Source organism: Carcharodon carcharias, chromosome 15 (genome assembly GCF_017639515.1).
Source record: "Carcharodon carcharias isolate sCarCar2 chromosome 15, sCarCar2.pri, whole genome shotgun sequence".
In the NCBI taxonomy this organism is placed as follows: domain Eukaryota; kingdom Metazoa; phylum Chordata; class Chondrichthyes; order Lamniformes; family Lamnidae; genus Carcharodon; species Carcharodon carcharias.
The window spans coordinates 90022190-90044296 of NC_054481.1; the positions used below are offsets into that span (position 1 = coordinate 90022190).

The following is a 22107-nucleotide window of genomic DNA, read 5'->3' on the forward strand; positions in this document are numbered from 1 at the left end:
ATTGAGCATGTTCAAAACAGAAATTGATAGATTTCCAGACACTAATGATATCAAGATATACAGGGATAGCACAGGAAAGTGGTGTTGAGGTAGATGATCAACCAGTCTAACTGAAAGGTGGAGTAGGCTTGATGAGCTGAAAGGTCTACTCCTGTTCCAATGTTTCTATGTCCTAGTTATATAGCACTTTTCACACCCACTGGATGTCTCAAACACTTTTATACTACACAATTCCAAGTTATTTCCTCACTAATGATGAACATGGGCTTGCAATTCCTGCCACTGCTGCTGTCACACGTTAATTGAAAGCGAGCTGTGCTTGCCCCAGAGACTTTGCTCCTGGTGACCCTGATCTTTGCTGTGGAGTTTCCGGAAACAGCCGAAGAGGGTTGGGGGGGGGGGAAAGGGCCGAGGCTTTCCGGAAGTTGCCGAGCAGCCGGCGTCGAAGTTTTCCGGAAGTTGCCGAGGGCCGCCGGGCGTCCGTCTTCTCGGACTGAGAGCGGCTTGGTTCGCCATGTTGGTTTGTGTGTAAAAAATCGCTTGCATCCGTCCTAAAGCTTGACTCTTTCACTCAAAGGACGAACCCCGCTGCTAGTTCACACTCTGGGCCATCTACCAATGCTATTATTTTTGTGATTTGCAGGTAAACTCACGTGGGAAACGTCCTTCTGAGGGAGGACACCCTGAGGTACATCTCTGTCTCTCTATACAACAAAAAATCCGCCTGGTTTTTCCTTTTTTTTTGTCTTCCTCAGCCTGAAATGAGCTTACCACAGAAAGCCAAACCACAGCCTGTAATAAGAGGACTACAACAGCCTGCTTCGTATCCTTCACTTTTTGGGAAACATTCAATTGATCGATATATGTATATATAAAATCCAAAAAAAAAGTAACTTAGCTGAGGGGATTTTTTAACCTTATTTTTTGATTAATGTTGATTCATTTTTTGGGGGAGCCTGGGTGAGTAACGTCACTATAGGTTACTGGGGGTTAGAAGTAAAATCTTTTAAGGTCTGTTGGGTTTCTGGGCACTTGTTGCAAGTGTGGATGGGTTCAAGGTTTTTTTTTATTAAAGCCTCTCTTTTTTAAAAAAAATAAGATTTATTGTTAAATGTCTCTGAAAGGAATTGCTTTGTGTTTGGGCTGATTTAAAGGATGTTGATTGAAATGTGGATAGAGAGAGAAAGAGAGGGGGAGAGGGTGGAAGAAGCTCCTAACGACGAACCGGGAGTAATCTTGTTTCGATTATTCTTTTTTGAAACCACCTCTTCCCCCTCCCCCCTCCCCCCTCCCCAATTTGAAAAGAAGGTAGCAACACATCTAGAAACATCTCTATTTCAGGATTTGAGACATAAGTCACAGGAACCTACTCTTTATTTAAAAAAAAAAGACAAAACCCCTGTAGGAAAGGGAATCTGGTGTGATTGAAGATTTTATATTTCTGGGTGGGTTTGTTCTCTTTCGTGTTCATACGTTTGTGTGTGACTTTAAAAAAAAATGACATTTCCTTGTAGAGATTTTTTTTTCTTGGGAAATTGTTTGAGAAAGCTTGGTGGGGGTAGGTTAGGGACTGTGTGCATGTGTGTGTGACACGTCTTCAGAAAATGCCGGTTACAGACCGACACCAACTCCACTGCAGTCAGTCTGCAGCTCTCCATTAAAATCTGCAGGCCCTAGCCCACAGATCTAATTTAAACCCACAGTGTTTTATATAGATTGATTTTATCTTTTTAAAGAAAAATCTGACAAATGGGGAGTTATGGACACAATTACGTGTTTTGTGCAGCGACATACAGCAAGCTTACAGTACGGAGCATATTTCATATTCCGACTCAGAAATTATACTCTGGCCTCTCCCTGAATTCGGCATCAGGAGTCTGATCATTTTCATCGTTTATTTTTACCTGGGAATTTTTTCACTGTGTAAACGTGTGTATTTTTACACTTCCGGGCTTGAAACAAAAGCTCTAACAAAATGGAGAGATTGTTGTACCAGTGGGGTGAAGCCCAATCAGCATAATGGGTAGTGATGATGTCTTCGAGTTGTTCATGTTTAATTTGTAATGTGGTGCAATCTCGTTTCATGGTTCTTGTTTTCACAATGTATTATTTATAGAAGAAAGTACTTGTTTTATTGACAATGAAGTTCTTTGGAATGGGGGAGAGAAAAGAATGTTACTTTGTAAATTGCAATGTGACTTGAAACAAAATGGTGTGTATTAGCCCAGTTACATTTTAAATTATAAGATCTGGTTTGTGAAGTGGCTTGATGCTCAGCCAAGGACATGGCTATTAGGAAATGATTCAGAGATTTGCTGTGATATTAAATAAATCATTGTGCTAATGGGGATAATGAATGGAGATGTTAGTGTAGTTTGGATTTAAATGGCAAATTTTTGTCAGGATGCACAGGCGTGTTTGTTTATAGTGCTTTATTGGTTCAAATCAATTTTTCAATGTTAAATTGCCCTTTAGCATGTTGTGGTAAATAATGTTGATACATTAATTTTAAAATGCTAAATAAGAGTACTAAAGCAGAACAATTCCTTATTCTTGTGTCATTTTAGAATGAATTACATACTCGTATGGTTTGTAGATGCTTTACTGTGATACAGTTTATAGGTCTTAACCAAGAACAAGCTTAAAAATTTGCATGGAGGAAGCTATTTTATTAAGTGGCAATTCATGAAAAGCTTTATTTCATTGCACCAAGTTCAAGGCTGTAGTTTTAGGCCTTGGTTTGGGATGTGATTTCTCTGCCAGATAACTGATCTCCCAATCCCACTGCTGATGCTGGGCATGCTCAGACACCCAGCAGTAGTTTCCTGCTAAATAGTGATTCGGCAAACTCAGTAAAGCACTTTAACCTTGCTAGATAGTGTGCTACCTTTTAACAGTCATAAAGCATGCAGACGCATATCTGATGCAGACTTCCTGGTAAATAATGTACTTGGTGCTGACTGATGTGCCACACAGGTACCATTTTTATCTGGTATATTGAAATCTGAGAAACGTAAGAAAAGATGGGTAAATTAGTGTTTAGTTTTATTTGGTATGTTTGGCTATGCTTGCACATGGTATTAAGGCTGTGTTGCGCAATTTCTATCAAAGTAATCAGGATTACTATTTTAGTTCATATCAGCAATTTTGTGGTGTAATTCATTCAGTTGGTAATCAGCATTGGGAAAAAGATTTTCCTGTATGAGATTTGAATGCATTCAGGGTTTTAATTTGTGTGCATATGTGTAATCTTTTGTATATACAGTTCTATTCGCTCGCCCACACCCTAATGTGAACGCAGCCTGCAGTCACTAGCTTGCATTGAGTTTTCTGCTGGAACCTTAGGAGTAAAATATTAACAGCAAAAATTTTTAAATTTAGATATTTTTATTTTAAAATGTGTACAGAGCCATTTTACTAATTGCACCAAATAAAATTTTTATTTTTGTTCCACAACTGAGGTTAAATATATTTTTTCGCGATGGGGGGGTGTGGTGGTTGGAAGCTGTCTTTAAGCAGTTTCATTTTTGAAGGTTAAGACCAATGTTGCAGCAAAGAAACCAATGCTGTTTTAGTGGAAGTGTTCCATACTGATGCATGGTTTAATCCTAAGGTCACAAAACACAGCTGTGCAATAAAATTTGGCAAAATAATGCAGGGTAGGGAAGTTAGTGGAAGGCAGGGGAGGGCAATTACAAATATTGAACTTTTCTGCTGTAAGATTTCAGTTGAGTTACTGATAGGCCTTCATTTGTGACAGTTTAAGTTCTTGACCTTTGTAATAAAACCCTTAAAACATTTTTTGTGGCTTTTGGCTTATGTCACAATATTTTTTACTGCAGCTTTCAAACTGAATCACAGTACTTACAGAGACTGATTTGGTCTCGCATGAAAATTAGTACCTTTCAATGTGTATGGATTCACCTTTATATGTATTTCTACCCTTATAGGCCCCTTTGCAATGCAAACTATTTCCAAATGAAAAGAAGGGGGGTGATCTGGAAGAACAAGGCCCTTACCTCCATGAGCTTATTGTGGCTGATTGCATCAACATTATAGCCTTGATGGAAACCTGGTTTAGGGATGATGACATCTTCCCCTAGATGAAGCTTCCCTGCCTGGCCATCCCTTCCACCTTTTGCCCTGCTGGGATTGTAGTGGCGGTGATGTGTCACCAAATCACACCTTAGTCTGTCCCCAACCCACTGCACTTTCTCCTCCTTTGAACATCTGTCCTTGTTCCACCTCTCTCATTTAAAATCTTCGCTCTCTACCAGCCACTCAAGTATCATAAATTTTCTCATGGAGATATCACCCTTATTGCCTTGGCTTCTATACCTAATGACTTTGCATCCTAGGTGATTTCAACATCCACCTCAATTCCTCATGCTCTCTTTCTTCTGAGTTTGCTGCCCTCCCACCCTCCCATAATCTCTCCCTCCATGTAAACTCCCTAATCCATATTCGTGGCCACTCCTTAACTTTGTCATTTCATGTGGTCTTTTATCAGTGTGTCAATCACAGAAAAGGCTGTCTCTGTTCAATTAATTATATCATTCTTCACCTATATCTCCCAACCCTGCTTCCTTCTGTGTCACCCTGGGGAGAAAGTACTCCCAATTCACTTAAAACAGCACTTGCATGATCTCAGTGGTAATCTTGGCCCACATTCAGCAAGACGCTTCTGCAGTTACTGACCTGCTCAGCCATACACTCACCTTTCACCTTTGCCTTAGTCCCCATTAAAATCATTACTCTCTCATCCTGGCTGTTCCCATAGTACAGCACCCATCTCCACTCAGTCCAAGGGACACAGACTTAAACAGCTAGGACAGAAAGCTGGTTTAATTGTTCACTCAGATCTAGTTGGACCATATAAAACACTATTGGGTCCGTTCTCATCTGCCAAAACTGCTTGCTATTCCAGCAACTGCATTTCTCTGCTGCAAACCCTTTCTTAAACCTTTCTCCCCTGTCTCCTCCAGCAACATTTGTGAGGAGCATATGGACTTGTTTAACACTAAGGTTGAGACTATTTGGTCAGCTGCTTCTGCCACTTCCCTCCCTTCTCCTAACCCATTGGGCTAAACCTCCCTGCCTTAACCCTGAACTTGCATCTTTCTCTAGTTTCTCTCCGACCTCCATCCCTGCTCGCTTTGAGCTTGTCTTGTCTGTGAGATGGCTGTCATCAATGTCACATGTGACATTGTGACTGTGACAAAGGTAAACTTTCCCTCTTTGTGTTTCTCACCCTATCTGCAGTCTTTTACAGGGTTGGCCACACCATCCTCGTCCAGTGCCTCTCCACTGTCATCAGGGTGGGACTGCACCTGACTGGTTGCTTTCTTAAACACCCAGTTGTAGCCAAAGAATCACTTGTAACTTTTCTTCCTATTGCTGCACTGACACCTCTGGTGTCTTCTGAGGATCTAATCTTGGTTCACTCCAATTTCTTAGGAACGTGCTGCTCCTTGGTAATGCCATCTGCAAATGCTGTCAGTTTTCATGCATATGGTAACGAGACCCAACTCTACCTCATCACTGCCTCTCTTGGTGTCTGCACTGTCTTTAAATTGACAAACTGCTTGTCTGACACTCAGTACTGCATGAATGGAAACCACATCCAACTATACATTGGGAAGACCAAAGCCATTGTCTTTGGATCCCATCATAAACTTAGTTTCCTAGCAACTGTTTCCATCACTCTCCTTGATGAATAGTCTGAGGCTTCTGACCACATATCCATGCTATCACTACCTCCATAACATCACTTGACTTGCCCTGCCTCAGCTCATCTTCTCACATCTTTTTTACTTTTGGACTTGTCCTTTTCAATGCATTCTGGCTGGCGTCCCACATTTTACCCTATGTAAACTGGATGTGAGCCAAACAACTGCTGCCCATGGCCTAACTTGCACGAAGTCCCATTCACCCATCACCTCAATGTTTGCTGGCTACCATTGACTCCCAGTTATGCAGTGCCTTGATTTTTAAAATTCTCATCCCTCTCCATAGCCTCGGACTCCTGACCTCTTATCCTCTCCAGCCCTACTGCCCTCATATTTCTGTTCCTCCAATTCAGACCTCATGAGCATCACTGATTTTAACTGTTCCATCATTTACAGCCATGCCTTTAGCTGTCTCAGTCCTAAGCTCTGATTTTCCTTGCTAAACCTCTGTTTCTCCTTCAAACCTACATCATTTAGTAAGTTTTTGTTTATCTGCCCTAGTATCTCCTTGTGTGGGATTTTTTGCTGTATTAAAGGTGCTATTTAAGTTGAAGTTATTGGTGACGTGGCTCAGTTTGCACAGCGCCAAACTCAATCCTGTTTCTTTGAGGGGGCGCTTTGTTTCCTTGGAGCCTTACCCAAGGTGTCTTGGTTAAGCTCAGAAATGTGTTGTTTAGGTAACTGGAAAGCTTGATGCTAAAAACTGCAAGATATTGTTCTGAAAAAGTTTTATGATTTCAAAATTTAGGTAAAGTTTCCATAGTGATGTTGTTGAAGGTTTGAAGATGTTCTGTGCCAGCTGCCATTTTTACTTGTGGGCTGTCACAGATTCAAAGTGTGATGGTGTGCATTGCTACCTGGAATGCTAAGTACTTAGTTTCTTCTTTTTATTCTTGTTCACTTTTATCTTGGTCCACTTATGATGTTAAATAAGAATCGTATTGAACAGCACGTCCCTTCCATTGTTCGCAACAGGCAAGGTACAGACCGTACCCAACCATCTCATGCCTGTAAAACTCAAAATACAGTATCCAACATTAGATGTGATTCTGTGATTGGACAACATTTCCTAAAAAATTCTCAGTGTGCTAACAATTATGCTGACAACTAAATTAAGATCGTTGTTCAAGCTTGAAGTGTAGCACATTTTTGTGCATACTGGAAGCCTCATATATTAATACACAGGGCCCTGTTCTTTGCAGGCGGAAAGAACATGTACACACATTGTGTCTTTTTCAGTTAAATAAAATAAGTGACAGCCATTTACTGGTTCATTCCTCAGGGCAGTGCTTTGACCAATCAGTGTCAAGCTACCTGGTTTAAATTTCAAACAGTGCTTGGCAGTTAGCTGTTAGTCACCATCAACTGGTGCGTTCTCCATGGCAGTGCCTCTGCCAGTCAGAGTCCACTTGCCAACCAACCAGCACATGTTTCTCATACAGTACAAATTTGTTGGTTTCCCTTACATTGTATACTTGCAATTTGCCCTGATGAGTGCAAGATGAAAAGCTTTGATAAAATGTCTCTTTTTTGTTCAGCAATAAATAAGAATTATTCTGAAAGTAGCACCAAGTTTCAGTTTTACTAAATCTGAGGAAGAAGCCTGGTTTTACTTAAAAGCATTAGTTTAGTTTGAAATGAAGGTTGGTTTATGAATGGTTTATTTTGCTCTGCCAATCTTTCCCCACTTTGAAGCTGGTGGCTCTTGTGCTTTGACAAATGATGGAAGCCTTCCATGCCTTGCCCTAGTGGCCATTCTTCATGTGTGAACTTATACAATATTGGCAAGGTTTTCTCTGTACAAGGTGTTGCAGACCAAGCCTGATGCAGTAGTCACCCGTGTTCACACAAAAACATTTTCTAACACTGTTCCTGGGCAATGTTCAGGGATAAATAAAAACCTTACCAAATCTTCCGTTCTTTCCCCCAGTTGTTGCACCACAGCTGCTGTGGTAGACTTAACATGGATCAGGGCTGGAACCAAAGAGCATTTGGTTCAGTAATCCCAAAGACTGTGGCTTTATCCACTCCATCATTGAGTGGGAACTTCTTATTTTGCATACATTTCTTTTTAGCTGTATATTACAAGTGGCAAAAAGCAAGTGCAATGAGCTGCTTTCTGGCATCCATTGATGCAAAGTTTATGGTGCTGCTGTAGATTGGGAGTAAACACTCTAGTGGCACTAGGCTTCAGAAGTAGTACTTGACAAAAGTACTTGTGTGCATTTAATATTTTAAGAAAAACTTGTCAGCATCTATGGAACTGCACACGTAGTGTGATGAACTTGGTTTGATGTGCAAAGATGTAATGTATAGAATTATAAGGCAGTGAAATGATTGGTACTTTTGCCTGTTAAATAGCTTAATGCAAATTCTTTACTGTATATAAGCTCAATACTGCATTAGCAATTAGTGAATAGTCAGTAGCCCTATAGCATACAGCTGAAAATGTCTCTTGATCAACAAAGGAGTCAGTAACTAGAGAACACAAGATATTTGACAAAGGAACCTGAGGGGAGTTGAGAATTTTTCAAAGTAAGTTATGATCTGGACCGGTGATGGAAGCAGATTCAGGAGTTATGGATTTGATCTGGATCCCAGCAATAGCAAAAATGTGAGGCTCCAGTCTTGATCAAGCTTTGTGTCCTCTTTAAAAAAAAAAGTAATACTTCTGATTCCCAATACTGAACTCCCATCTATTGATATAGCAGGAAAAGAAGGTTTTGATACTCCAATTTCATGCTGCGACTGGAGCTCCAGGATTTAGTAGTAAAACACCCATTTACTTGGGGAAAATTGAAAGAAACAGTCAATATTTGATTTTTTAATTAAAATTTTTAACCATTGACAATTGATACATCAGGTCAGACTATATTTTATTTTCCTTCTAACATTTGTAGGCAAGAAATTCAGAAATTGGAGCAGTTGACAAGACTATTGTTAAACATAAGTTTGGCACACATTTCATGCAAATGAAGACCAAATGTATTGAGTGCTTGCCCACTACCTTTTGGGAAAAAATAATTGCCAAGCAAGCGTCAAAGTTTGTTTGATCTATTGCGGTATAATATAGATTGTGATGTTTTACTAAGGAGAGCATTTGAAAATATAAGGGTTAGGATTGAAATGAAAAATTTAATTTTCTTATTTGACTTATTTCTTAACCTGTTTGAATCTTGATGTAAATTTGAATGCAAATTCAATTTAATTAGAAGGCAGCCATTATATTTAACGATAAATCAGTTCCAGTGAAAATGCTAATAAATTGCATTATATTTTCTAGTCGGAGAACTAAGCATCAGCGTAGCCATTATTTTAGACTTTTGATGAATGATGTATTTTTCAGAAAGCTTTCTGTTGATTTGGATACCTTGCAGCATAAAACCTTTTGCTCTGGGGAGGTGATGGCATTGTGGTATTGCCGCCGGACTAGTGTTCCAAAGACCCAGGGTAATGCTCTAGGGCCCTGGGTTTGAATCCCGCCACAGCAGATGGTGGAATTTGAATTCGTAAAAATCTGGAATCAAAAGCCTAATGATGACCATGAAACCATTGTCAATTGTTGTAAAAACCCATCTGGTTCACTAATGTCCTTTGGGGAAGGAAATCTGCTGTCCTTACCTGGCCTGGCCGACATGTGACCCCAGACCCACAGCAATGTGGTTTACTGTTAAGATGCCCTCTGAACAAGGGCAATTAGGGATGCGCAATAAATGCTGGCCTAGCTAGCGATGCCCACATCCCATGAATGAATATAAAAAAAATCTTATTTCTATTTGTGAGCAGTGCTGTTGTGCATTTGTGGCCTTGTAAGTGAAATGATTTGTTTCAAAGCTCACCAGGAAATGATGTACGAAGTTTGTACAATCCAACATATTACTAAACACCCATTTAGAAACGTAGTTGGACTATGTCACCCCAAGTATTCTGACTTTGCCCTGTAGATATTGTGTAGCAACTTTGGAGACGGATGGGAAGAATGGTGTGTGTGTGTGTGTGTTCGACTGATGCTGTGTTTTCCAGAGGTTAGTAACTGCTTATCACCTGGCCCAATCATAACTCAACTTAACTTTTAAAAAAAATTAAACTTAAATAAAGGCAACGATGTGGGCATGAAAGCTGAGCTAGCTGATGTGAACTGGGGTACTAGGCTAGAGGATAGATCAATAGAGAAGCACTGGCAGACATTTAAGGGGATATTTCAGAATACACAGAGTAAGTATATTCCAATGATAAAAGAAAAATTCTAAAGGGAGGACCCACCATCTGTGATTAACTAAAGTTAAGGAAAGCATATAACTGCGCAAAGATGAGTGGCAGGTCAGATAGTTGGTCAGAGTATAAAGAATGGCAGAAAATGATGAAAAGATGAATCAGGAGAAAGAAATTAGAATATAAGAGGAAGCTAGCTAGAAATGTAAAAATGGATGGCAAGAGTTTCTGCAGGTGTTTTTTTTTAAAAAAAGAGTAAGTAAAGTGAATGTTGGTCCTCTAAATTGACAATGGGGAGTTAGTAGTGGATAATAAGGAAATGGCAGATGAAATGAACAAATATTTTGCTTCTGCCTTCACTATAGAAGATACAAAAAACATTTCAGTAATAGCTGTAAATCAGGAGTTGGAATGGAGAGAGGAACTTGGTGAAATTACAATCACCAAGGAAGCGGTACTGAGCAAACTGATGGAGCAGAGGGCTGACAGGTCTCTAGGCCCTGATGGGCTTCATCCTAGGGTCTTAAAAGAGGTGGCTAATGAGGTAGTAGATGTGTTGGTGTTAATTTTCCAAAATTCGCTAGATTCTTTGGAATATGGGCATCACCAAAAAGGCCAGCATTTGTGGCCCAAACCTGATTGCCCTTGAGAAAGTGGTGGTGAGCCATCTTCTTGAACTGCTGCAGTCTATGTGGTGTAGGTACACCTACAGTGCTCTTAGAAAGGGAGTCCCAGGATTTTGATCAGTGGCAGTGAAGGTACGGTAATACAGTTCCAAGTCAGGATGGCGTATGGCTTGGAGGGGAACTTGCGGGTGGTGGTGTTCCCATGCATCTGCTACCCTTGTCCTTCTAGGTGGTAGAGGTTGTGGGTTTGCAAGTTGCTGTCAAAGGAGCCTTTGTGAGTTGCTGTAGTGCATTTTGTAGATGATACTCGCTGCAGCTACTGTGCGTTGCTGGTGGAGGGAGTGAATGTTGAAAGTGGTAGATTGGGTGCCAGTCAAGGGATGATTTGTCCTGGATGGTGTCAAGCCTCGAGTGTTGTTGAAGTTGCACACATCCAGGCAAACAGAGAATATTTCATTACACTTGGTGCCTTGTGAATGGTGGACAGGCTTTGGCAGTCAGGAGGTGAGTTGCTCACTGCAGAATTCCCAACCTCTGACCTTGTAGCTACAGTATTTGTATGGCTGGTCCAGTTAAGTTTCTAATTGGTGGTAACCCACTGGATGTTGATTGTAATTGGTAGAGCTGCTCCAGGGCACACTGTTCCTCACTCATTGATTTATCTAGAACAGCTAAGAAATGAGGAGGCATCATATTATGGGTCTCCATCGAAGTTTGATCTTTTTATTGCTGTACACTTTGAATAGACAAGGAGGGAGTATTTTGAGCAAAAAGCTGCTCTTTTTCTTCCTCAGCTTTGGTTCCCCATTAAGGGTGAGGTGCTCAATTTCTGCTGGATGCTTTAGTCCAAGTTTTTTTCTTTCTCGTGGAAAATTTCCTGACATTCTCTTCTCCCTCATTATGATTCATGTTCTGGTGATTGGTATGATGGAGGGCTATCCCCAAGCAATTCATCGGTGAATCATACCAATGCTGCTCCTCGGCTTGCCTTGTGTATTAGAGCATTTGAACATTATGGGAAGATACTTCATTATCTTTGCCTTTGTAAGAACTGACTGCCTTTCCAGGTTATTAATTGGATATGTGTGATGTTTTCCAGAACACATCTTAATGGTCGACCTTGGCTCAGTGGAATGCTCTCACCTCTGAGTTGAAGTTCCACTCTGGAGAGTTGAGTGCATTGTCTAGACTAACGGTTAACTGCAGTGGCGAGGGAATGTTGTCTTGCCAGAATTGTCATCTTTTGAAACAAAAACACTCCTCGGTCCTTACGCACGGTACAAAGAGGAGTAAATGAGTTTGCCTTGTGTCATGACCAGTGTTTATCTCTCACTCAACATCACTTGCAGATTAGCTGACATTATTGATATTTGTGGGACCTTGCACTGTACAAATTGGCTTCTGCATTTGCCCTCATTAAATCAGTGGTAATACTTCAAAAGTAATTTATTGGGGACATTGAGGATGTGCAAAGTGCTATATAAGTGCAGAATAATTTTTCTTTCCTGTATGCCATGATAAAGACAGTTGAATGTCATTTAGAAGAATTTTGAGGAAAATGATCCTCTCTGACCATATTATCCAATCAATGCATTTATTTGTTAGCTTTCCCTTGAAGTTGGAAATGTCTGTGTAAACTGAAACAATATCCAAAGGCTCAATTAAACCCAGTGTTTTATCCCAAAACTACAGACTCTGAATATTTACAGCAGTGACCTGAAGGAACTTTGAAGTTTGGACTTGCTAGACATCCCATTGGAAAATCTATATTTTCGCACCATTAACGAAACAATTAGATTGTTCCTGATCAATACATTGTTTAAGGCTTCAAAGATAAACCCTCCGCCACTATCCTCATAACTTCTTAAGTTCTCTTGTGTATTCTCCAAATGACCTGCTCCATCCTTTTCCAGAACTACATTTCACAACTTTTTAGCCTTTGGATGCCCACATTTCAGCTTAATGCAACAGGACACTCCAAATCAGTCTTGATAATTCTTCTCTGAAGATTCTTATGCTGGGCAATTCTTTATTACCTCCGCCGCTGAAGGTGAGCAGAGTTAATGTTTTCACCCTGTTTGTTAGTCTGTCTACCTGTAAATAATATATCTCAAAAACTAATGAATGGATTTCAGTGAAAGTTGGTACACAGAAATATAGGGTATGTCCCAAAGAAGAACTGATAGTTTTTGGTAAAGATTTGGATTGGATCCAGGAATTCTTTAAAAGATCTGTTAACACTGGGAGGTATGATGAACTTACCTTTTTAGTTTTTTGTGGATTGTTTCATTTAAAATGTTGTGGATTGTCTCAGCTGCTGTGGTGAAATTTGTCTGTCAAAATGTGAGCAGAGTTTTCAGAGCAGGTTGTTGGATGTGGATTGGCCTGAAGCCGCCTCAGTGAGATATAAGTTGTTAATAAAAGAAAAATCAGCTTTGTAGTTATAGAGCATCAATCAGGCAGGAAAAAGCCTCAAGGAAGAGCTGCGTAATTGTAATTATGCTGAGTTAACACAACGTGGCAGAGGTAAGTGCTCTACTGAGTGCCCTCTTCACTGTGTAGAATGCATTCTTTTACATTGCTAGTCTAGCTCTGATTTCTTTATTGTAGTAACCATCTTCTGATGAGATGCTTCCCAAGTTCTTAAATTGTGATACCTGTTCCAGCTTTTGACCTCCTCTGCTTCCTCACTATTACCTCTTCCAATCTTCAGAACTTTAGTCTTTTTTACATTAATTTTCATTCCATAAGCTTCCACCACTTCATTCATTCTATTGATTAGTATCTGTAGATCTTCTATGCTAGCCATTAGGGCCTGGTAGTCTGCAAATCTCACATCTTTCACCAATTGACCACCTCCTTTGACACCTTTCTGTACTTCACCTAGTGCTTCTTCTGTTACATACGAAAGTAAATGTGTAGAAAACTGAACAATGAACTGTGACTGACCAGGCAAGAAAGATAGTGGGGACAGCAGTTCAGAGAATTGGAAGAACTACAAAGAAAAAGAAAGAACAGGCACTGCCTATGAGAAAATAAAGGAATTAACTGAAAGCAGGAGAGGTTAGCAAGTGCAAAGAAGAATTGGTAATAGAGATGGTACGCTGCTTATAGAAACTGAGGAAATAAGTATAAATAGAGTACTTCGAAGACCTGAATGACAAAGTTGGCAAGCCAATAGAACTAGAACCAGAGAGAGAATAAGCATTTCCCAGGATGATTTTAGGACCTGACCACCTGGAGTTTGAAATATTTAGAGTTATAACAGAACTGAAGCCAGAAAAAGCAGAAGGATGTGATGGAATCCCTGCAGAAATGATAGAAGGCAACAAGAGAATTGATTGGTCAATGTGTGTAAGATGTACACTAAGGGAGAATGGCCAGAAAACTTTTTGACGAACACAATTGTCCCATTGGAGAAAAGGACAAATATCACGAGATGTGAAGAGCATAGCACCATAACTTTCATCTCTCATGCATCTGAGGTAATGTTAAAGATCCTGGTAAATAGCTTGGAAGCCAAAGCAAGCTATGACATTGGTTTTGATCAATCTGGTTTTAGAAAGGGTTGTTGAACTAGAAGCTATTGCAGTGTTGAGCATGAGAAGTCAAAGAAGCATTGAGGACCAGCAGGAAGTGTACACCTGTCTTGTGGATTATGAAAAAGCTTTTGACCGGGTGAACTGACAAAAGCTGTTGAAAGTGCTGGAGGTGATTGTTTAGAGAAATAAAATAATGTTTATAGCTCTACATTGGTCAGACTGCCACAATCAGGACAGTATTTGGTGAAACTGAGCCAGGTATAATTGGGCGAGGTAAAGCTGTCTGCTATCATCATTTAGAATCGCTTCCAATGTTTTACTCCTACCCCAAGCAGCAATTTTTAAAAATTCTCCCTTGTTCTTATGTCAAATCATAATTGCAAACTCCATCACCTGCAGGAAGGCCTGCCCTGTCACAGGTCATGTCCCTTGGTGTATATGTTGCACCACATTTGTTTTTAATGTTGACTGATTTTTCAGGCAAGATCTGAAAATAGCCAGCAGAACAAATAGAAAGGGACTGTGTAGCTGAAGCATTTTTCAGCAACCCTGTCCCCAAGCACTCAAATCATTCAGTGAATACTAACCTTGAACCATCTCTGCCATGTCCAGACAAAATATGTGCAGACGGTAAAATGAAGTAAATGGAAAGATATAGTTTGATATATACTGTTGTCAGGAATATGGCCAGGGTTAGTATGCACTGAGAGACTGATCATTGTCTTAAGCATTTTGGCTCCTGGGATTTGATTCCTATTCTGGAAGATGCAGTAATACTGCAATGAATCTTTCCTTTGCATAGTCATAAGTACTTTTGCTGGTTGTCTAGTTAGCTTGATTGGCTTTGTGGACCAAATCGCAAGACTTGTGACCCAATAACCATTGTTGCTTATGGTTTGGGATACTACAAAAAACCATGATGTGAACTAACCTACAGTAACTGAAAATAAGTTGGACTGAGGGATTATATAGTTATCTCTTATTGTGAGGAAGGGAGGAGTTTAAATTAACTTGGAATGTTTGATAAAACAATTCCAGCACAGTTGAGTGCCCTTGACTACCAAAGAATTTTGTTAAAGAGTAACAAGAATGTTTTTGACTGTTCCTCATCAAGCAAATACAGCTGAATATTTAGGAGTTGTTCAGTAGCTTTTGGCCTAGTAGTTTTTTCCACCTTCGCTGTAGTGGGATTCAGGGATTGAGCATTGGTACTGTAATATGAAGATTACAGTACTGCAGTTATGTAATATGTTTCCCTTCAAACACTAGAGCCTGGAAGCACAGCTGTATATTCAGTGGTGTAGTCTGAGCATAATGGTGACTCTGGAATGCAATCTATGGTGTTTACCTTTTACATGCCTTAGATACTGTGTGTTAATGTTTCAGAATTATCTTTAATTGTACTATATTTTTCACCCATACTGTTGTGTATAAGGTCTACGAATCTCAGCGTTGATATTTTCAGTAGATCCCCTAGCCTCAGCAGCTCTTTCTTGGAGGACATTTCCAATTTCCACTACCCTTTGTGTGAAGAAGTACTTTCTGGTATTACCTCTGAATAGCCTAGCTTTAATTTTAGTATCATGCCCCTTGTTCTGGACCCCTGCACCAGAGGAAATAGTTTCTTTCTAATCTTCAAACCTCAACTAGATCAGCCTATAATCTTCTATAGTCAAGGAAATATAAGGCTAGCCTTTACAACCTGTCCTCAATATTTGTCCCTTTTAGCCTCATCTTTGTGGTGAATCTGTGCTGCACCCCACAAAGACCAGTGTATCTTGTTACAACCAGTCCTGGACAAGGTCTCCAATTTATTAAATTCCTGGACGAGATCCCCAATTTGTTACATCCGGGAAGGAACCCAAATTTTATTATGACCCTGGACTCCCCTCTTTGTTCATTCCCCTCGGTTGGTCATAACAAGGTTAATGTAAAAATCCTTTTCCCCTTGGATACCATTTCCCAGTCCAAATTTAATTTCTTTAATTAAGAAGCCAATTTAACCAGGCTTTCTTGAGTCAAAGAAAGAGCAAGGTTATTTGTTACTAAGACCCGAGGAAATAATAAAATGATGCGACACAAGTGTGGACATGCTGATCAGAAAGCAGTTGAGTCCAAATAAAATTTTAAAAAATATATACAAATCAGTCCTTGGCTTGTCCGTGAGGCGTAGTTGGTGGCACATTGTGGCCATTAAGTTGGATGATTTTGGTAGAGCTGACTTTGGCAGGTTCACATCTTTTGGAGACGGCTTGTCCCAGCAGAGGAATCCTGGTCCTCTCTGCAGGGTAACTGAAGAAGCTGCCTTGTTTCTTTTTTTTTGTGGTCTCAGCTAAAACATACTTGCCCTCCCCATCCCTCCAGCAAAAAAGGAAAAAAAATTGCCTGCTTATCTTTGCAGGGGTGACTGGTGTTCCTTCTTCTTTCTGTCGCTCACTAACTCTGGTCTGCAGCCAGCTTTTTAACCCATTTTTCTTGTGTATTCCTGGGAGGGGAAATAGTCATGTCTTGCATTCATATCAGAACTTTTTACACATTCTGAGATTTAAATCAACAGGAGATGTATTTTTAGATGACTGCTGAGATGTGGGGATCAGTCTCCATTGTCTCTGCAAACACAAGAGATTAAAAGTCCAGACTTTTGCATTTTCCATATCTCCCTTTCAAGTGTCTCTGTTTGAAGTAGGCCATGGCAACTTTTCGGATGCATAAAAATGAAATAATATAGGACAGAATTATATTATACTTTGAAAGGGAATATCCTTATTCCACAACAGGCTGCACACTTTTGTGTGGGCTGATTGACAAGGCTTGTATCCTAGCCCATCCTTTGTTTACAACAGGAGGTGTTGACATAGTGGTATTGTTACTGGACTGGTAATCCAGAGACCCAGGGTAATGGTCTGGGGACCATTTGAACCCCACCACGGCAGATGGTGGAATTTGAATTCAATAAAAATCTGGAATTAAAAAGTCTGATGATGACCATGAAACCATTGCTGATTGTTGTAAAAACCCATCTGGTTCACTGATATCCTGTAGGGAAGGAAATCTGGCCTACATGTGACTCCAGACCCACAGCAGTGTGGTTGACTCTCAAATGCCCTCTGAACAAGGGCAAATAGGGAAGGACAAGAAATGCTGGCCTTGCTTGTGACACCCACATCCCAAGAATGAATTAAAAAAACTGAGAGGCCACTTCAGAAGTCATAAATTGTCAATCATATTCCACGTTATCACAGGACCAGTCTGTCAAGTATAATCCACATAGCACTTTTCCAGAAAGTGGTCACTTTACGTTATCATCCATCTTTTGATCAATCTTTACTTCTATTTCTTTTTAAAACACAGGTCTTCCTTTAAAAAAAAATGGTGCATATGCTTTTAGGTAGTTGGTAGCAATAGTTTGCTGTCGTGACCATCTTTCCAGCGATGCAGTGCCCAAAACCGAATGTGGGACTGGTACGAGCTCTGTGCAGCTGTAACATAACTTCACTCCTTTCGTATTCTTATCCTCTTGAAATAAAGGCCATCATTCCATTAGCCTTCAGAATTTTTTTTTGGACCATTCCACTTTTTCTTTTAGCAATTTCTCTATATGGACCCCTAAATTTCATTACTACTCCACAGTTCCTAACTTTTGCCCACTTTAGAAAATACTAATTTATCTTATGTTTAAAGTAGATGACCTCACATATTGAACCCATGCTCCATTTTGCCACTACTTAACCTATCAATATCTTGTTTAACTTTTTGCACCCATTTACACTGTTTACTGTGATATCTAATTAGTGTTCATTCAAGTTATTTATAAATATAGTGAAAAGCTGATGCCCTGTACAGATTCCTGGGGTACACCACAAGTCACATCCTACCAATTTGAGTACATACCCGTATCCATACTTTGTCCACCTCCTATCTAATTTCCTATCAAAGCTGATTGGTTGCTTCCAATTCCACATTCTCTTACTTTTGTTAATAGGCAATGTTCTGCACAAGAGACTATTGCCTTCTGGAAGTCTGTCCAAATAACACCGTAGGCATTCGCGTAAACTATGTTATTTCCTAAAAAAAACTAGATTTGTTTGACATGACTTAGCTGTTACAATCCATTCTGGCTCTCTCTGGTTAATTTGTATTTGTCCTCTGGCTCAGTCATGAGGCTGCATCCCACTTTTGTTTTGTTTTACCTTTGCCTGGCTGGGCTTCACACAATCTGTGGCTTAGAGAACTAATGTGCTATCTTCCAAACCTTTACTATGTCCTTGTTAGCTACTAAGAGGTAAGTGGAGAGCTTGAGAATGCTTTGTCATTTTCATCCCTCCTCCTGTAGGGAACACCTGACCTCCACTTTATGTCCTCATTTAATTAAATTAATAATTGAATGGTTATCACATCGCACTGTGCTCTAACTTTTATGAGGGTACAGCAGAATAGTGGCTTAAGTTCCACAACTAGAGTACTAGACTAGCAACTTTGAGGAATTCAAACCCAATCATGTCAGTTTGTGAAATTGAGTTCAATGGAAGGCATCAGAACAAAATGACCATGAGAACTAATTCAAAAGCAAAATACTGCAGCTGCTGGAAACCTGAAATAAAAGCAGAAAGTGATGGAAATACTCAGCAGATCTGACAACATCTTTGGAGAGAGAAACTGAGTTAATGTTTCAGGTTGATGAACTCTGACAAAATATCATCAACCTGATATGTTAACTCTGCTCTCTATCCATAGATGCATACTTACCTGCTGAGTATTTCCAGCATTTTCCATGAGAATTGTCAGATTGTTGTAAAATCCAGTTGGTTCACATAGGTTCTTCAAAGAAGATACCATGCACCACTTTCAGTCTGGCTGTACATGACACTAACCCCACGATATATGATTGACTATTTATGCTTTCTGAAGTGGCCTGTCAGTTGTAAACAAACGATGAGCAAGCCTTGTCAGTGTAGCCCACACAAAAATTGTGTGACCTGTTGTGACAGTAAGAAGGATCTATTCTCTTTCAAAGTATAACATATTTCTGTACTGTATTATTTCATTTTTATGATAACTAGTTACTGGGATATTTTAAATGGGAACAGTTGTGAGCTTTGAGATTTCTTTTCTTGTCATTAGGACAAGAGATGAGTCTGCACACCATTGATGAACTCTGACAAAATATCATCACCATCTACACACCATTGTTCTGAGTTTGCCATTGAAGTCCCAAGAAAGTGGCCATTTGTTCAAATTGGTTGGCAGAAACCCCAGGCTTGTAAAATATATGCAAGATTGCATTTGTGAGAGGGATGCATAATGGTCACTTCTGTCAACCTGTTGATATTTATTAAGGTTCAAAAGCTATCCACTTATGTTGTATCTATCTCCCTGGAAGCTTTAACAGATTAACAAGTTATAAGACATGCGAATGAAAAGAAAACTCTCTTGAACTCGGATGTGAGAATCTGGCTAGGCTTTATAAAATCATTGCAATCTTTTACCATATCTGACTTTCACTCAGTTTGATCATATTTCTAGATGAATGCTGTGAGTATAGATGCATGCACTAATGTAAAATCCTCATTTAAAGGACTCCATAAATTCAATATTTGGTTTTCATTTCAGAAAATAATTTTAAATGTCAAAGAAACATGAGTGTTGTGCATCAATTTTATCTCTTGACTTGACTTGCTGCTGTGTATATTTATGTATCATAAACTTTTTAATAGTTTTTGCTTGAACTGTGTTGTGTAATAACTAAGCTTTTTTTTGCTTATCATAAAAATTAAGGGCATGCTTGGTGGGCTGCTTCCAGTTTGTATTGCAGAGTTACGAGTGGATTGTTCACCTGGGAGCAGATAGAATTAAGTATTATTTCATACGAGGCTCCTTTTTGCAAGAACTTCAAGACTTTTGGGAATATCCTGAATTGTAATGCATATGTTATTATGCCTTCTTTTATATTTGTACTTATTATCTACCAGTTAACAGTAAAAGCTGATGACTTCTCAGTTGGAATGAGATTAGAACAATCAATCAAGGTGATTATTTGGACTGGAGTATATGCTTGAATTCCTGAAGATGCATTGTTGAGTATATGTTCCTGGTGAGAGAGACATCCTGGTTGTACTCTGGCCAAATTAAGTTTGATTAAATTCATACTGTCAGAATTAATCAAGATTCCCCATCTCTGTATTTCATGTGCTATCTATTACCAGCACTTTGTTTTTTTCAAATTACCAGCATTTATGGCTTTTTATTTCCACCATTTCCTATATTTGGTTTCACTACAATGTGTAAGTTATGAAAGTGGCTGGCTTGGGAATAGGTTTTTCTTAAGTTTGTGTTTGGCTAAGATATTGGCATATCAATATGATGATGTGTTTTGACTGAATTTTGGTGTAATTGGCTTGGACCAGGCTTCAACTGAAATGAAGGGGAAACTAGGCTCCTTTTAAAAAGTACCAAATGTTTTTACTGAAATGCAACCAACACCCCATTTATATTGCACTCGTCCATTTGAAATCCATTGGCATTTGAGCAGTATCCTACATTTTGGATACTGTGTTGATTGCATAGTGATGCAGTCTTAAACTTAAAGAATTTAACATTTTCATTAGTCGTGCATAGAGCATGATAACCAGAATGTAGTCATACAACAGCTAGTGAGATTTCTGTGTTTGCATGTATATTTAGTGCAATATCCAGTTGGACAGGTGCCTGGTCTTTAGTTTGTGGTCATAGCTGCTTTAGGAGATTTTTTAAAAACATAGGTTTTAATTCTATTTGTGTTAACAAGGAAAAAGGGGAAATCAGATTTTTCTCAGCAATAGTGTATAAATTATCAGCTGTTATCCAAAGGGGAAACTCAGTACAATCTTGTGGCATTTGATTTTACAGCTATGATTGGAGGTGCTGCCAGAATAGTGTAAATAGGTTTTGATGTTTTTGAAAAGGATTCCAATTTTTCTCCATTTACTTAATAGTTTCACAGTTTTAATGCTTCAACTTTGATTTGTAGCAAAAATATAGGTTAATTTAAAACACTCAAAACTGTCCATCTGTTGGGATTGGTTTCTGAGTGACCTCAACAAATTTAAGATAGAAAAGTCTCTGCACCACATCTATGCGTAGCCACAGCTTGCAACCTGTTATAGAACATAGTGTCCAGTCACTTTCTTTAATGACTAGAAGTTTGTGTACTATTGGGATTGTAGCTGTCAAAAGTATAAATCTGCTGGGGGGTAATAATGGCTAGATGAGTTTCAGTGGAGGAAATAGAGCTTCAAAATGTATTATTTGTGTGTTTCTTCTAAGTGTTGTATATGGATCCCCAGTGGACTATTGAAACTCTCCCCACTTGTGCACTGATCATGTTAAATTTGATGGTTGAATTCAGCAGGCCTGAATTGATCAAATTACTGGTTTCTAACTGAAACTAACCTTTTTCTTCATTCACGGGATATGCACATTACTGACAAAGCCAGCATTTATTGCACATCCCCAATTGACCTTGAGAGTGGTGTTAAGCAACCTTCTTGGACCACTGCAGTCCTTGTGGCATAGGTACACCCAGATTGCTGTTTGGGAAGGAGTTCTAGGATTTTGGCCCAGTAACAGTGAAGGAAAGGGAACATGTTAGGATGGTGTGGAACTTGGGTTGCAGACGGTGGTGTTCCCATGTTCCTGGTGCCCTCGTTCTTTTAGATGATAGAGGTCGAGGTTTGTAAGGTACTGTTGAAGAAGCCCTGGTAAGTTGCTGCAGTGCATTTTGTAGCTGATACACACCAGAGTAACAGTTTGCTGCTGATGGAGGGAGTAAATATTTAAGGTGGTGGATGGAATGCCAATCAAGTGGACACTTTGTTCTGGATGGATGTAAATAATATGCTTTTCATCATAGAACAAACTGACCAAACTCTGGGAGTTTCAGTCACCAGGCATTTGGGGAAATGTCATCCAATCATTTTGCTGAAGCTCAATCTCCACTTGAAAAGAATATTTAGACAGTCT

General features: G+C 39.5%; 1 protein-coding gene across 7 annotated transcripts in view; it reads left to right on the plus strand.

Annotated features, from left to right (window-relative positions):
* Window positions 1-466: 466 nt before the first annotated feature.
* The window catches only part of LOC121288721 (eukaryotic translation initiation factor 4 gamma 3-like), a 331740-nt gene continuing 310099 nt past the window's right edge, over window positions 467-22107 (plus strand). For 5 of the 7 annotated variants that reach the window (XM_041207477.1, XM_041207478.1, XM_041207481.1 and 2 more), the window contains exons 1-2: window positions 478-643; window positions 756-823. In XM_041207477.1, coding sequence (XP_041063411.1) covers window positions 762-823 — 62 coding nt within the window. In that variant the 5' untranslated portion in view covers window positions 478-643; window positions 756-761. Of the gene's footprint in view, window positions 644-755; window positions 824-2909; window positions 2977-22107 lie in introns of those variants that run through there. The other 2 variants (XM_041207482.1, XM_041207479.1) reach the window with 2 other exon arrangements.